The 16652-nt window shown below is 40.5% G+C and overlaps 1 protein-coding gene across 2 annotated transcripts in view; it reads right to left on the bottom strand.

The window, feature by feature from the left end:
* The window catches only part of PTPN14 (protein tyrosine phosphatase non-receptor type 14), a 111093-nt gene that overhangs the window by 11261 nt on the left and 83180 nt on the right, over positions 1-16652 (bottom strand). For both annotated transcript variants that reach the window (XM_068185697.1, XM_068185698.1), the window contains exons 11-17: positions 15156-15213; positions 11819-11897; positions 8668-10157; positions 6101-6244; positions 4868-5086; positions 1672-1800; positions 485-719 (exon numbers count right to left, since the gene is read on the bottom strand). In XM_068185697.1, coding sequence (XP_068041798.1) covers positions 485-719; positions 1672-1800; positions 4868-5086; positions 6101-6244; positions 8668-10157; positions 11819-11897; positions 15156-15213 — 2354 coding nt within the window. The remainder of the gene's footprint in view (positions 1-484; positions 720-1671; positions 1801-4867; positions 5087-6100; positions 6245-8667; positions 10158-11818; positions 11898-15155; positions 15214-16652) is intronic.

Below are 16652 nucleotides of genomic sequence, written 5' to 3'. Positions count from 1 at the left end.
TGATTACAAGGGTGGCAGTGAGTTTAGACTTAATGCATGTGTGATAGAGCCCTCTGCTCTTTTGCAAAAAGAAAAACAGGGGGAGATGCACCTTATTTCAATAGCAACTAATCCTCTCTCACCCAGACCTTTCTAATCACATTTGTGTACAGCCTATTATCTCCTACATTCATTAAGTAGTTGGGAAATGGCAGTAAGTTACACTCTCAGATCAGCGAGCAGAAGTATCCTATTATTTAAAATTTCCTGAGTTTTCCGCAGTGTTGCTGCCTTGGATTTTTCCTCCTGCTAATCACTTTAGCCCCTACCTCTGGAATACCACTTTTTTTTCCCTCCAAATTGCAGCAAAGTATAACCTAGTTGAGTCCTGTGTACACTACAACAACTACTTGATATCAGTCCCAGCTCTAACTAGGTACAGTGAACTGACTCCAGTGTGAGCAATCTTTTTCTGGATGTATCATGTAAAATAAAGGAATCTTACATAAAAAGCCTTGGACTTCTTCTGGACACCCATGGTCTGGCCAGTCAGTGTACTGCAAATGCCACACTGTCCTCTCTTGTCCAGAGAGAAGATGCTTGACCTTCAGACCAGTAGTTGCAAAGCAGCCAGAGTCTGTGCGGAACTTGGTTGTCACCTTGAACTTCCCGTAAGTGGCTGAGCTGTGCTTAGAGCCCAGTTTAGGCCAGTAACGATGGCTCTTACTTCTTCCTCCCTCCTTGATAAAAAAACAAGGCAAAAAGCCATTAGGTTCTGCAATTATAATTCTCTACAAACAAAGGGCATAAAACTCTCTGGATCAGCCAAGTATTCTTATTTTAAAGCACTGGAAGAGTAAGGAGCATCCCACAAAGTTAAGAAAATACCCATTAAAACTTAAACCTCACAGCCATGTAATATTTTTAAGTACAAAACTACTTGAAGACTCTTTTCTCATGAAAAAAGACAGCTACTGCCTAAAACACCTTGGTAAATATTCTCCTCCTGAGGAAGACTCTCCTTTTATGAGGAGGAGAATCTCTTCAGCAGCTTTTAAGTGTCTGCTCTTGAACAGCCTTGGGAACTGGACAGTGACTTGATGAGCTCTGTTACTCCCTGTGTTTGCTGAAAGCAAACATTCAGGCATGAAGCCTGAATGTGGTGTTAGTTAACAACATGTGCCAGTTTTTACAACATAGCACATAGTTCTTGGATTACAATAGGAATAACTGTTTTGCTTGGCATAAGAATAAAAAGTTGTGGGGTGCTTTTGTTTGGGGTTTTTTGCCTTTTTTTTTTTTTTTTTTACATGGACACTTCTATGGAAACAACACCTTCTGTTCTCTTTTCAGCTGATAAGAGTGATGGTATACAGAATTGGCCTTGGACGGTGTGGAAATCTGTCATTTTAACCAGGAGTAAGTTCAATGCTCTCACATTCCAATGGAAACATCTTTGTTTGGCTTGGCCCAAGCAGGGGGAAGGAGGGCTCCTGCTTGTTTCACTTCAGCATTTGCCAAACTGAGTATCAGGAAGTTAGGAAGTACAACATGAGAGCAGTACAGGCATATGTTCAAACAGAGCCAGAGGAAAAGGGGATGTTGATAGGAAAAACAGGTTACTGGAGTGGGAAGTGATGATAACAGGAGATTGACTCACATCAGAAAGAATGATTCTGTGATTTCACATACCTCTTCAGCTGTGACCATGGCTATAACATTCACCCCCTGTTCCCACACCATCTGCCAGAAGTCATGGCATGTGTGTGGCAGGGGCCCTTGGGTAGCAATGTAGTGCCACTCCTCTCCACCTACAGTCACCTGGGAGGAAGGGAAAAAGAAACAGCCAGTCAGTGCCTGAATTCTCAGCAGTGTCTGTGCCAGAACTGCCTTTTAAACAAAAGAAACTACAGTGAAATCTTTACTTCCTTGTTCTTCTACTTTTGGTTAAAATTGTGAACAAAAATCATCCTTTTGACAAGAGCAAATCTGACAAAACATAACCTTCAGTGTTTCCATATCCTGTCTTGATGCCCATAACCGTAAAGCTTTGGTCTAAATGCTCTCTTTTTTGCCATTGCATCTGGATCATAGAGACAAAAAAAAAAAACCCAACCACCAACCAAATAAACAAAACTGCACATTTTACTCACCTTGGGTTTTTCAGTCCAGAACCTGAAAACTACCATAGAGTAAATCCAGCACATCAGATACTTTCAAACACCATGAGAAATTTAAAATTACCCAAAGCTGTAGTCATGTAAATCTATTTCCCAATACACAACTGGTTTACCAACCACATCTTACAGAAGTATTTGTGTATTTGCATGACAGGTAATGAAATTCTTTTCAAAGCATTAACACACAGATTTACAGACTGTAAATTCTGAAGTGCCCTGAACAGAGTCAGCATTACCTTGCAGTTAGCCAGTATAAAACACTGCTTTGTTCAACTGACGGAGGCAGTTTAAAAAAATCACTTGTGTATTAAAAAAATCATAATTTTATGACACATAACTTGCTATACATCAGAAAAGGCTTACAAAATCTTTTTTCTAACATTTTAGGTAAAAAACTGAAGTGCTTTTAGAACTACTACATAGCACTTCAAAAATATGCTTACAAGAAGAAACAGACAAACTCATTATTTTGGAAAGTTCAAATATTTTTCCTTCTCAGGCTAAGGCCTCCTAATTCTGTTTACTAGCCCAGAGCCTCTTTTCCCAAAGTTATAGATCCCAGAGAGGAAGATTTACAACAAAAATGCTGACACATCCATAAATATCAACGTACTGGCAGACAACACTACGAGGAACAATCAATAATTCTGACAGGTTCAACCACATACTGTGTTTGAGGTCTTTGAATACCTTCTCAGTAATAATAAAATCAATTTATTTATTAGTCAAACAACTGCTTATTAATCTCGGATGCTTGGGGTTTTACACCTGTAAATAACATCGTTTTTGCAAAATAACAAGTTTCTCACTTCACTGAAAACTGTTTGACCCTGTACAGCAGCTCCTTTTCTTTATTTCATACTATGCAGCATTTTCTTTTTTGAATGATGGTTAAAAACAACAAGACCAAGGCTGGTAGACTTCTTAAGTTCTTGTACTAGATAAGAATTAATATAAACTGCACAGCCCTAAGCATCATCCTGCACTTGGACTGATGGTCTGCAGCCATCAGTCACTGTGTGTCACTGAGCTTTTTAAATCAATACTGACCTGACACAGTCAGTCAGATGAAGTACTCTTAAGAACCTTTGTGCTTAATCCATAAATTTAATTACAATTTTTCTCTTTGGTATAGATGATGACCTTTGTATCTTAGCAATGATCCATGGTAAATAAGCAGAGAATTATTGTTAAACTGTGGGGCTTGCAGACCAAGCAGTGGGAGCTGGAATCCTCCAGGCATGGATCTTATCAGGATGACAGAGGAGTTTTCTTTGTCTACTGACTTCTGGTCCAAGCCTCCTGGCACATGACATGAAAGGCCCATAAATAGTCTGAAGGGAATGGGATGCCTGGAATGTTTACTGCATTCTAATGCCCTAACTGCAGGAAATTAAAAATTAAATATTGGGCTGAAAACACAGGCACACACTGTGCTGCTGAGGTAAATTTCACAGATGCAATTTCACCTTCTAAGCAAAAGCACATCTGCTTGGCTTCTGAAAGCACCACTCCAAGTACAGGAGGGAAACCCTGCCAAGGCCCTCTGTCAGACATCAAAGCACTGCTGCCTGGTCCTGGGTGCTCCATGGATATGAGATGTGTCTGTGTCCAACAGTGACACACAAGATAAAATGTGGGCTCAAAACTAGCCAGGGAAAATAGCGTCATTTAGGAATGCCTTGTTCTTTTTCTCCACCTACTTTGTACATAGAAAATTTGGGGCTCAGAAATTCATCATCATAGCAATGTCTGATTACACAAAAACTCTGCTTCCTACCAGGCTATGCAGAAAAGCAACAAACTGCCAGGATCCTGGTTCAGAAATTATTCAGATAAAAAAATGCAGATTTGAATCACCAGGATTTAAAACTGTAAATCATAGTCAAGGCCAGCAAGTCTCTTTAAACTTTAAAAGGCTTTTACTCAAGGAAAATATCAATTTAACAAGATGTTTTATTCATTATTTTTGAATTATTTCTTTTTAATTTAGATTTTGACAATGAGAAAACACAGAAAACCCTCTCTTACAACAGAATCTGTCATCTGATGCAGAGGATTTCTGTTACTTCTCTCAGGGTACAGTAAAAGCCAACAGAGCACTTTGCAAATACTGCTGTAAGCTGAAAGAAAAACAAGCATCTGTAGTCACTGGAGCATAGTTCACTGTTAAAACTGATCATGCTTGTTAAAACAGTCAGGTTGTATCTCTATTTCTGTATTGAATTAACATGAAATCTGAAGTTTCTTGTTCAAAACATAATTTGAAACATGGAAGTTCAATGCAGTTTCCAGTCAGAGATGCAGGGATCTTGCTGCTAAGGTCAGTGCATACTTTAAAACATTGCTTTATCACACTGCAGGTACTGGGGCTGATCTAATGCCTTCTCATTAGGCTTGAGAAACATGGCACCTCTTTCTACACAAACCAGTAGAGTCATTCCACAACAAGCTGGCAGAGGTGAGCACAAAAAAGCCAGGATGCCTCTCTGAAATGACTTCCCAGTCTCCAGCAGTTAAATCAACTTATGCATCTTAGTTGACAGGAGACTTTAGAGATGCCCACGGTGACACACAAAGGCATAATAATACATCCTAAGCCTTTTCAGAAGCTCCAGAGGTACAGAAGATGCTGCTGTGCAGCCAGAAATGCAAACAAAGCTTTAGCACACCTTCATTTGTCAAGCAAAACTTGAGCAAGCTTTTACCTTTATGTGTGAAGCATTGATGTAGCCCGTATTGTTTTCTTTGGTCGGCACCAGCTCCACTCGGTTCTCCTCATAAGGAACGACCTCCCTGACACGGTTGCGCTCCGTGTTTTCAGGCAGGGCAGCAGTGGTGAAGATCCCATCTGCCTTTTTCTTTGGAATCTGCTCATATTCTGTAAACACCATCCCCTCCTCCAGCTTCCTCTTCAAGATTTTGCACTAGGATTTAACAGAAAGGAGCACCGACACATTAATGCTTCTGGGAAGAACATTTACCACTAGACTCATCCATCCATTCTTTGAATTCCAATACACAGCCATAGCATTCTCTCACTCACTCCTTCTGCAGTTATCTGAAGAAATATGACACACGTATTTTGACCAAGTGAAACCACTGGCAAATTTTACAGTTTTACATTCCACCTCCACATTTTTGAAGACTGATAGCATGAAAGGCAAACCTGTGCTAAATAATCTTGGTTCAGTTAGAATTTCAGTAAGAATATATGATTGCAACATAACAGATATTTTTGTTTTTCCAGGAAGAAGATCATACTGCAAGAAGTGTGATATGGCCCACATTTTCAAAATACTGCCAAACTCACAAGGATGCAATGCCTGTGGCTGAACACAACCCCACATACAGACAAGGTAGAGGTGAAGTTCTACTCCCTGGGTGCCAGACAACACAAGGCTGCAAATTTCTATCCAGAAAACCAGAATGATTCTTTGCAAATTTGCTTCTCAAATCTTAACAGCAGCAACTGTTTTTAATATCTGAAATTCCATATACACACACACCCCGTGTGTGCAAACATCAGGAGGCAAACAACTTCTTTTTTTTTTAATTTAATCCCATTAGAGTCATTAACCAAACTCCTTATCTGTATCACAACATGAAAAACAGTTTCCATGGGTGAGCACTGCAGAACTTCGTCTGATCAAGTGAAAAATGACCAAAGTGTTAGATTTACAGATTGATCTTGTATGACATTGTACTGTCAGGTGAAACAGAACAGCCTCCATTTTCACTGACTTCAGTAAATGTTCAAGACATTTGATTTTTCACCTGCAAAGACATACCAGTGTTAGCCACAGACCTTTTGCATTAATAGCTCTGAAAACTTATGAGAGACATTTTTTTCACATTTTAAATCAGATTTTAGTATTTTAGATACTTCATGCTGCTGGGAACAAAGACAACAAGCAACATTTCGTGAGGCTCCATCTTACCCTCTCATCCATTGGCACCTTGGTGACTTCATCCTGGCTGTCCTCCGGCACTGGAACCCTAGCAACTGAGAGTCCGTTCAGTGCTGCCAACATCAAGGGCCTCTTCTGGGCCTCCAGGCCTGCCATCTTCTGCTTTTCTAGATTCTTTTGGCAAGAAAAGGCACGTTTTCATCTCTGTGTGATTATTTATAATGCCAGTAAAATGCTGGAATGTTTTTTTAATCTCCAAAATCTGCAACTCTCTGGCCAAGGAATGCAGATGATCACCATTAGCATCGTAAATTCAAATACAACCTCTATTCTTCCTGTTATTCCTCAAAGGCCTGCTCCTACATGAGCACAGAATTTTAATTTCAAAGGAGCAATCCCAGCATGTAATACTGTTTACATGCCATCAAAAGACACACAAATACAATCTCAAGCATTTTCCTGCAGACGTTATTCTGGATGCAGGACGCACAAAGCATCACCCTGGTAAAGTAGCACTACCAAAGCCAAGATACCTGGGGCATCTTTTGAAAAGCAATAATTCCAATCTATAACAACAAACACTAAAACACAGGCCATTGTTTCTCTTCTGTGATGATAATGCTTAAAATGGGAAGTCTTCTGATGCACTTAGCTTTTATGGTGATTCAAACAGCACCCGTGATATATTCTGCACTAAAACCTGAGCTTTCATGTCCCAGAAACTGACTGCAATAGCAGCCAGGGAGGAATATTATTTATCATATTCATGAAGCATATTATGGTATGACATGGAGAACCAGAGCATGAATTTTAAATTCATCCTGCTGCTTCCTCCTTATGCCACTGGGAGTTGAAGCATCAAAAAAGACAGAGCATCTCCAGAAGTGCCCAAATTTGGAATATTTTATTCCATTTCCTTAACAGCTCTTTCTGCTGGATTTGGAAGAAGAGATAAGCAGAAGGGGTGCCTGGTTCTCAGCAGACATTTGGAAGCTCTGGTCACCAGATGGGCCAAGTTCAGCTCCTAGAAACATATGATGGAACCTGAATGCCCTCAGACATATGGATATGCCTTGATTTTTCAAAAGCTTGTGAGCTTTTTCCTCACCACTGGGTTCCTCCAGAGCACTAAGCAAAAAAACCCAAACATCCAAACCCACTCTGGCTTCTTTTTATATTTTGAGAAGGCAGGAAAATGCAAGTATTTTTCCTTTGTTTGGGAACTTTATTATTTTTACTACTTCAAAGGTGAAACAGAAGAAAGTCTGCGCTTAACAGATCAAGGTCACCAAATTACCATTAATATAACACCTGATTCCTGTGATATAAAGAAGGTCCACACATGTCAAGATTCCTGATCTAGGCTGAAACCACCTTAAAAACTTAATGCTAAGGCTACCCCTTTACTTCCCTTTTACTTTCTATTTTACATTTAAAGTTTAGGAGTTGTCAAGGACTAAATTCAGTCTCCATGTTGCAATTTAGTAGCTCAGGTTGTATTGCTAACAGTTACATCAGCATAAGGATGCCCAATGGACAAGAACAGCATTGGACATATTTAGAACATTTCTTTGAATATACAGTAGTATTTAAATCTAGCGAGTCATTGATTAGTACACTACAAACTCTTTCCTGCTTTGGACTATTTAGGTGCTTTATTAATTTGTTTCAGGAATTGTTTTTGTTTTAGACAGTGCTGAAAATGAGAACTGCTGCATACACTTGGGTTTCTGTGACTGCAGTTGCACTGCTCACAGCACTACATGAGGTGTATATGTAGGTCACTAAGGGATAAGCACCCCTCATATTTCTGTCATTGCCTTTAAATACTTCTTATTTTGAATTTGTTGCAAGTTTAACAGAACTCTGCTTCTCATACTTGAGTGCATTTTTAACAAAATAAACAATCCAGATGCTCAACCACACAGCCTCTACATCTGCTGCTTCTCTATTTAGATATCCGGTTCCTCAGTTACTGGCAAAACCAACAATCCATATTCTAGGGCTACCAGGGTTTTATTCAGAGAACTACATTTCCTAAAGTGGCAGGAGGGGAATTAAAGATTATTTGAAAAAAATCCTGAGTTGCCATTATGTTATGTGATAATTCACCTGACACCCTTGCAAATGAGGAATAAAACACCAGTGCCAAAAACTCAACCTCCCACCCATCTCAGCAAATGCATTCCAGACTCGCCCTGCCCTCAAATCCTAAAGGGAAGCAGGCATCAAGGGGGGCTTTGCCATCAGCCTCCTCATCCCCAGATGCCTGTCCTGCCATCCACCCATCTCCAGCCAGCACTGCTGCCAGGACGGTGGCATCCTCAGCTGGGTCAGACAGGTCTGGCCAGCAGCCAAAGAGCGACAGCTGAGGCAACAGACAAGCCCAAGCAGTGCATGGGATCAGCCCCCTTGACAGCCCACAAAACCAAATTGCATGTGGCACTTAATATCACATTTCCCAAATTTAAGCAAATCCACAGCTTCCCACCCACACGTTCCCTGCAGTTTACTGACCCAACAGTTTTTTGGGATGGAAGTTGACCTGTATGATTGCTAATTTCCAAGAAGCCACTGCAACAGAGGAAGGCACTTACCCTCATCATGATCTCTCTTTCTATAATGCTGTCCTCAATAGAAAACATTTCAGACACAGGCCTTTCCTTGACCGGCTCTTTCTTGACCCGCTCCTTCACACTGGTGAGGTCAGGCTCCGAGATAGAGGGCCCCAGTGAAGACCCATTAATTGCCACTTGATCAGTTCGAGAGACACTGATGGCTTTGGAAGGCCCCGGCCTCATGGCCTTGGCCCTGGCTACAGCCACAGAAATGCTAACGTGGTCCTGCCTCAGTGCTCCGTTGCTGACACTTTTACGAGGCCCAGGATACTCCGGAGGAGGTTTATTTGGTATTCTAGCCAAGGCAGCTTGCAACTGAGCACTGTACTCCATGTTCTCATGGAGGGCTGCTATCCGGGACACGGATTCCCGCGTTTCTTCTTCCTCTTCGCTTTCACTGCTGTGTATCAGCATTGTGGCATCAGAAAACGTCTTTTTGTGGTGGTAGTGAGGGACTTGCTGAACTTCATGCCCCATCTGAATCGACTCTTCTGGCTGCACCTGCTCCCGCAAAGTGTTCCTGCGCGGCAGAGGGGCGTTTAAAGTTTTTAAGGCCATGGCTTCTATCCCACGCACCATATTGCTGATGACCTCCAGGCTGTGGCGCTTGTTCACTGCCGCGTGATGCTTCACAGCCATGAGGGGCTCGCTGACCTCCTGCAGCGACTGGCGCACCACCGGCGAGCTGTCCTCCTGGAAGGTTTTCACCGAGAGCTGGACCTTACGAGTGACCAAGTCGGGGCTGCTGCCGCTGACGTACTTGTGCCGGTGGCTGGCCAGGTCGGGCGTGCTGGTGGCGGGGCGCGGGCGTGGGTACGGAGGCGGGGGTCTGAAGAGATAGTTCTTGAGCATGTGGGTGGTGTTGTAGCTCTGGCTGCTCTGCAGCTGCATGTTGGCCAGTTCTGGGGTGCTGACCGTGTGGGATATGGCGCTGGCTGCCGTCTTATTCTGAGCAGCATTGTTAGGGTTCATTTGGTCAGACGGGGCCACAGGCTTGTTATAGCCACCCCCCTGGGGCCCATAGGTGATCGTGTAAGGGTGCCTCTCTCGAATCTCAGGCTGGCTGTAAACTAGGTCCTCTGGCTGGTTGTAAGCATGGGTGTTCCCAATATTGAGATTCCTCAAAGACTGGCTTTGGCTGTCCATCTGGATCACACCTCTCTTCATTTGCCTCATGACAGTTTCATAATCTGGAGTTGGCCTGTAAGATGGGACAATGATTGCACTGTGTCTGTGGCTGGGGATATAGTCTGCTCTCATGATGTCACTTCCCGGGATGCTCAGATTTGATGACATTGGAGATGCCTGGATGAAGTTCTGTGAGCGATTGAGGGAGTTCATGCTGTGGGCACTGCATACACTCCCATTGGGTCCATTACCATTCAAGTAGCTGAAGTCCATTGGACACCTATCCAAACTGGTCTGAGACCTACAGTAGAAAGTTTCTTCATTTCCATGGAAAATGCTGTCTGTGTAGAGTAGAGAGAGAAATATTGACAATTTTAACCCACAAGGACTTATTCACTGATAACAAAACTTCAAATGCAGTCTGCACCGCTGAGTACAGAGACAACTTAGTGCACAAGTGCAGGGAATGTTTGGTCTTGGGAGCATCCTTGAGCCATCAAAATAGAACTAAAGCAAAGCTACCAACGTAAACATTCCCAGCACTTAGCAAAACATGGTAGTAGTTCAGATCCTCGTGGGAAACATGAAAGGGGAAAGAGAGGAAGTGTTTTTGCCTGAGGTGGCATGGAAGAATAAAGGGGCATCTCCTCCCTTAGCATGGTGAAAGGGTTCACTGATGCTGACACCATAAAACTCCAGTGCTGCAAGCATATGGTTAACCTGAAAAATTCTCTTGTCTCTTCTGTTGATACATGGCTGTCTGAGATTCAGAGTAGTAGAGGACAGTGACATTGGAAATCCTACTTTAGACCAATCAACAGTTTTGAGGATATGAAGTAAAACACATTTGAGTGATCAATGCTCAGGAAAAAAAAAAAAAACAAAAGAAAAAAGAAAACCCAAACAACAAACCACCCTGCAGATGCACTATAGAATGTTAAATACTTCAGCAAAGCCCTGAGAGGAAATCAAGACAGTAAAGATCATATACTGGACCACAACTTTACTGCAAGACTACCCTTGTTGAAAATCCTGTAAGAAAAGAGTAATAGCTTCCCAAACTCTGAAATCAGCTAGTTCTTTGAAAATGTAAAAAAGCCTGTTGTAAAACTAAGGGAATTTTACAATTCTTCTAAAATTGAGAATATTCTTCACAGCCTTACCTTCACAGTAGAATAGTAGTAGCCACTAAGTCAATACTACTGTATGCAAGGAACTCTACTAAATGGCTCCTTTCAAAACTTCCCAAATTCTACCTTAAAAATAGTCAGACCCCACAACCCAAAACACTAACAGGTGTGATTGAGAGTTCCTGTGCTGGTGAGAATACTTCAGCTGTACCTCTCATGAATTGCAAAGAACAGCAGCCTAACAAACCTGGCTACGTGTATTCCAAAAGGTGGGGTGGTTAAGAGTGTGAGACTCAAGCTGTTTAGGGGCTGGGCTCCATTCCCAGACTTGATCAAAGTAACCTGGCACAACCTCTTAAAGAATTTATTTGTCAAACATGGGCGTGAAAATAGTTAACCCTCCTTGTGTCCGTAAGGCTAACAATGCAGACAGATGGTGGTGAAAAATCAGCAGAAAAGATTGTCTACAGATACAGTTTCATGGACAGGATATTATGACTTCTCCTACAGTAAAAGCTTTTTGCTATCTCCTTTTCCCTCACTCGGTTTCTCTCCCTAGCCCTAGCTGGCACTGCCTCTGAGTACAGCCATCATACTCCCTTTAGAAATTATTTTTTCAGCTCACTGAACAGGAATACCAAGGTTAAGGTCCATATAATCATACGCAGATATTTTAGGGAAATTTGAAAACTGAAATTGAACTTCAAACAGAAGACTTATTGCAACATTAACTATAAAACTGCTAGTTCTCCTGCAGCAGCAGCTCATATTTGACTATGATGGCATTATAAATCTAGATATAAGGCTTAGGAGCTTCTTTGCATACACATAAAATTGAAGTACTTTAAAGGGAAAATATATGCTCTAAGTACCTTGTGAATTATGTGTTTCAGTGTAGTGCTCTCCACACTGGACATGCATAGGAGGCAGTATAAAAGGATGTTGTCTTGGCTGAAATAAAAGCACAAGGAAATAAAAAAGCATTAGAACTTCATTTGCTACAATTTTTGCAACTGAAACAGGAAAAATTGTTCTGTGCCCTTTCTACTGAATACTGCTCTTTCTTACCCAGCCAAAAACACATCTTGGCAGCTCCTTATAGAACAGAGAATAACTTTTTGTAAATTGCTTGCTAAATTTTGTTACAGAGCCCAAAACTGACCAGCTAAGACTCCTTTAAGCACAACTACTTCAGAAAACAACATCCACAATTTCAACTCTTAAAATTCTTCACATTTTTATTAAAAGCCCTTGCCCTTGAAGAATTAAACCCAAACAAAATAGACACCTAATCAGGACAAAAGCAGATAAGGAACAAATTCAAGGACTTAGGACACTGTTATTCCCACAATAAGACAACATATGGACTTAAAATAACTGTAAATTACACAAACATTGAATTCCTTAGATAATGAATTTGAGTTTACTCCAATAATCTACACTGAAAGAATTTTTTAACACAAATCTCAGAGAGGGCAATTCAGCAGTAAATCAGTAGGATCATTTACAGAAAATAAATCAGAGCTGACGCCGTATTCCCCAGCTTTGTCCCTTGGTAAACCAACATGTTTTGCAATTCTACTTTGCTACCTGCACTGCTATGTCTTGTCTGGTGTCACTGAGCAAAGTTTATGAAAACATATTTCAATATATGAAGTAAGCAGAAAGACAAGGAAGACACTCCTGTCTCATGAAAGTGTCTTCCTTAGCAGCAGAACAAGGGCTTTTCATCCAGGCTGATTCATGTAGCTCAGACTATTAAGGAATACTGTGGATGCCCAAGGCAAAAAACCCCACATAATCTGCCTTTGCGTGCACTTGCACCAAATGAGCACCATGCAAGTTTGCTAGCAAAGAGGGGGTGGGGAAGGGATAAGATTTACATTTTCCATGTAAATGGTGAGAAGGAATGAGAATCAAAGATACTGAGCTCAGTATGAATTCTTGCATATAAAATAGCTGTGTTAAGCCAGAGCTGGAAAACAACAAGAAGTATTTTTGCTACAAGAATTACTTCCAAAGGTATAAAACTCTAGTCTCACTGAACAACCTGGGCCAAGGAGACTGCTTTTGACAATTTTAGTAGTGGAGCTGAGGCTGGAACTAAGATGCTGGAAAGCCTAACAAATGCAGGGCAGAGGAAAAGTGCAAGGAAAGAGAAGTGACTTCTACTAAGAATGCATACAACTGGAGCAGACAGTTTTGTTTGTGATAGATGTTATGAAAGGTATCGGCAAGAAATCTGGAATTTGTATTTCTATGGCCCATCTGCCTCCTTTGAAAAAAAGAGAACCCTGGGATCTGCAGAACAACAATATCCAAATTAATGATGACTTGGGTTTTTTTACAAATCAAGTAATTAAACACACCATTATATTAAGATCTCCTATACTGAGGGTTTTTTTCTGGAAAACCAACATTGCTGGGTGGTCTGACAGGAAAAAGAGACAGCAGAAACCATGCCAAAACCATATAAAGGGTCTTGATCTAAAAGTAAAGAACATGATCCCTAGTGAAGTGGCAGAGCCTCACCCCAAAGATTCCACTTCACTTCCCATTTCTGTCTACTGATTTATTGCTACACAAGACAAATGAATAGGTAGGTGTATGAAGGTATGTGCAGTTCAGACAACAGTCAGGAGGGCTTTTTTTTTTCCTCCCAAAGAGAACTGTTCCAACAAGTTAACAGAACAATTATGAAAAAGGCAGCTGAAAGTTCACCGTGAGCAATCGGCAGCCCAGTACACTTTTCAATTGATGAGCCCACATTCTTTCTCTTTATCTTCCTGAGACTCTGGGGATTTAAAGCTTGTTGTATGCTTATGTTTAAAACAAAGTGGCAGCACAATTTGTTTTTTCTTTTGAAATAGCAGATTTCCATTTTTCATATATAATTTAGAAAGCAGTTCACTTTTACCCCTCATGATATAACAGAGGCTGTAGCATAAAAATGCAAAGCACCATTCATTTTTCACCTTCAGTTTTTCATAGTAATTTCCAGGGTTCTAACTCATAGATAACAAAAATACTGTAAATATGCCACAGAGAAAGCAATACACAGCCTGTGTATTGCATCATGACACCTTAGAAACACCTTAACAATGGAAGGACAAAAATCTCGAGGCAGCTACAGCAGCTTCCCTGCCAGTGCCTGGAAAACAGAGAGTTCAACTTTTAGATCTAATGGACTGGATACATAGACACAGGAAAATAACCTGTGCTGAAATCTGTAAGGATAAAGCTATCCTAAAATCAGTATCTGCTTAAGCCTAATTTTGGAACATTTTCACAAACTGTAACCACACTGTAAGAAATGTCAAGAAAAGACTTGCCCACATCAGCTTTCTGCCATGCAGCAATAGGGTAATGGACTTTTCACTCTGGAAAGGTCTACAAAGGAGGTATAACCTATACCACACATGAAAACTGGCAACCTGCATAGAGATAATATTGCCCTCTGTCCAAGGAACCAGCAATGCTACTGCTATAGAAATTCAGAATCTGTTAAATAAGATTAAAAAGTATTGACATGCTAGATGTTAAAACTTAATCTAAAAATAGTTTCTTTAGAACAGATGGGAGAAAAAAAAAGACTCACACATGACTTTTTTTTTGGTAAATATTTCAGGAAAAATTACCCAGTTTTGTCAGATTCATAGTGTTTCTGAGGATTAGTTGAATGGAAATAAAAACAATTTAAGAAAAACTCTGAATCACAATACAGACTGATTCTAATAGTTTAACTTAAATTAACAGCAACTTCATGCATAAAATAGGGTCTTAACCCAAGAAGCTGCTAAATTGTAAGTAGTCTTTATTCAAAAACATGAAGATTGAAGAAATGTGAAATGTAACATTTTATAATGACTAGATTTGATGCAATAGAGCACAAGACATTTCAAATGCTTTCCAGAGGATTATTTTCTCTACATATTGAAATAACCTCAATGCAGCAGAAAAGATGCTCAATTTCTAAAGGGCAAATAAAAATACAATGCCTTGAAGACTGTAATTTTTACTAATCACTGGTGATATTATCCAGTTAATCAATCTGGGCAGTCACACTCTTGAAACTCATTCCAATCACATTGCCAACAAGAAGTGAGTTAATGGGCTTATTTGAAATTTAGAAAGTAGTTCATCCTACACAATGCCTCATCCCATCAGAAAGGGTATAGATATTCTTAAAGACCTCACAGTGGCACGTACCAAAGATGACCTACTCCAGGTTGGCCGTCGTCGGATAGGGGGAGGAGAATTTGATTGCCTGTGGAGGAAAAAGAGAAATTATAGAAACCACAATATCTCAATTGTGAGTCAAGAATGAATGGGAAAAACAAGATGTGAAGAACCCGTTCATATTGCTCATTATTGAGATTTTCAGATATATGAATAAATGAAAATAATTCAGGTTCTCCTCTAAATAGAGGAAATGTTCCCATTCCAAATTATACATGCCTGTTTTTCATTATCCTATTTGGCTTACTTGGAAACATGTATCTTAAGTAAAAAAACTGAACATGGCAGACAGGTACAGGCTCAGGTGATTTAATGTGAACATTTAAACAAGGACAATCTTATGAAATTGATAGCAATCACTCCAAAGCAATGCACACAGATCAGGAAGAAAAGGAAAAAAAACAACTGTTAGACAATACTAGCAGAGGCACATACAGTGTTAGAGTAGCCAGGTGCAGTGGAAGGAACAAGGAGTGTAGGAGCAAAAAAAAATATGAAGAAGGGAAAGAAACAAGTTGAAGGAGGTAGAAATATAGTGCTTACGTGAAGAGAGGAAAGGTGGAATTTGTCCTCTTACAGTTTCTGATCTGGTGAATGATGTTATGTGCAATTAGAGGAAAGGCACACAGGAAAACAAACTATCATTTTAACACAGAGGGCAGGAAAATTATTTGGCTAGAAAACACACACCAGCATATGCTACCATCAATATCTGTAGCTCTAGCACACAAGCTTATACCATGTGAGATCGTGGTAAGGAGAGCGATTCTAATGACAAAAATACATTGAAACTTGTTATTTCACTCTTTGACTTCGTGACATCCCCTACCTTTATTAGTCCAAATATCTGCAAGTGGCTTATGAATCTGCTACATACAACACATTCATAGGACCCACATACTTATGGTTCAGTGTTTAGGGAGAAACATGATCAAAAGCTATGGCTTCTGCAGTCTGGATTGTGACTGGTAACAGAAAGTTCTCTCTGTTGACCCCAACACAGCTTCAAAGGGGAAATATCCCAAGGTGACAGACTATGGTATTTGACTGTCACAGGGAAAACAATCAGGAGCTCCCTTTGAATTCAATCCCTCTGGAAACATTAAACTGAATTTAGCTTTGGATTCTTGAAATCCATTATATGCTGCTAAGAAATGTCTTTCCCAGTCTTCCACTCACCTCCCAGGAACTGTAAGCAACATGTAAAATCTAACCAACATCTCTTTTCTCTAAGTGCAAAGATCACTCAGAGCAGTTCACCTCACTGGACTCTCCTATGCTCTAACTCACCATACGTTAATATAATGTGTGCACATGTGAAAGACCTTTCAATCTTCCCCTCACAATTTTGGCTTTATTTTCCAACAGATGGCATTACCCAGCTGAACAGATGGGATGTCCAGCTCTAACTAGAGTTGTTGATAGAGATGAGACTTCTTCATGGTAAGTTTTGCAAGAATCTAATTT

Source organism: Anomalospiza imberbis, chromosome 3 (assembly GCF_031753505.1).
Source record: "Anomalospiza imberbis isolate Cuckoo-Finch-1a 21T00152 chromosome 3, ASM3175350v1, whole genome shotgun sequence".
NCBI classification, from domain to species: domain Eukaryota; kingdom Metazoa; phylum Chordata; class Aves; order Passeriformes; family Viduidae; genus Anomalospiza; species Anomalospiza imberbis.
Note: the sequence above shows the minus strand (reverse complement) of the source record. Positions and strands in the feature narration are given on the sequence as shown.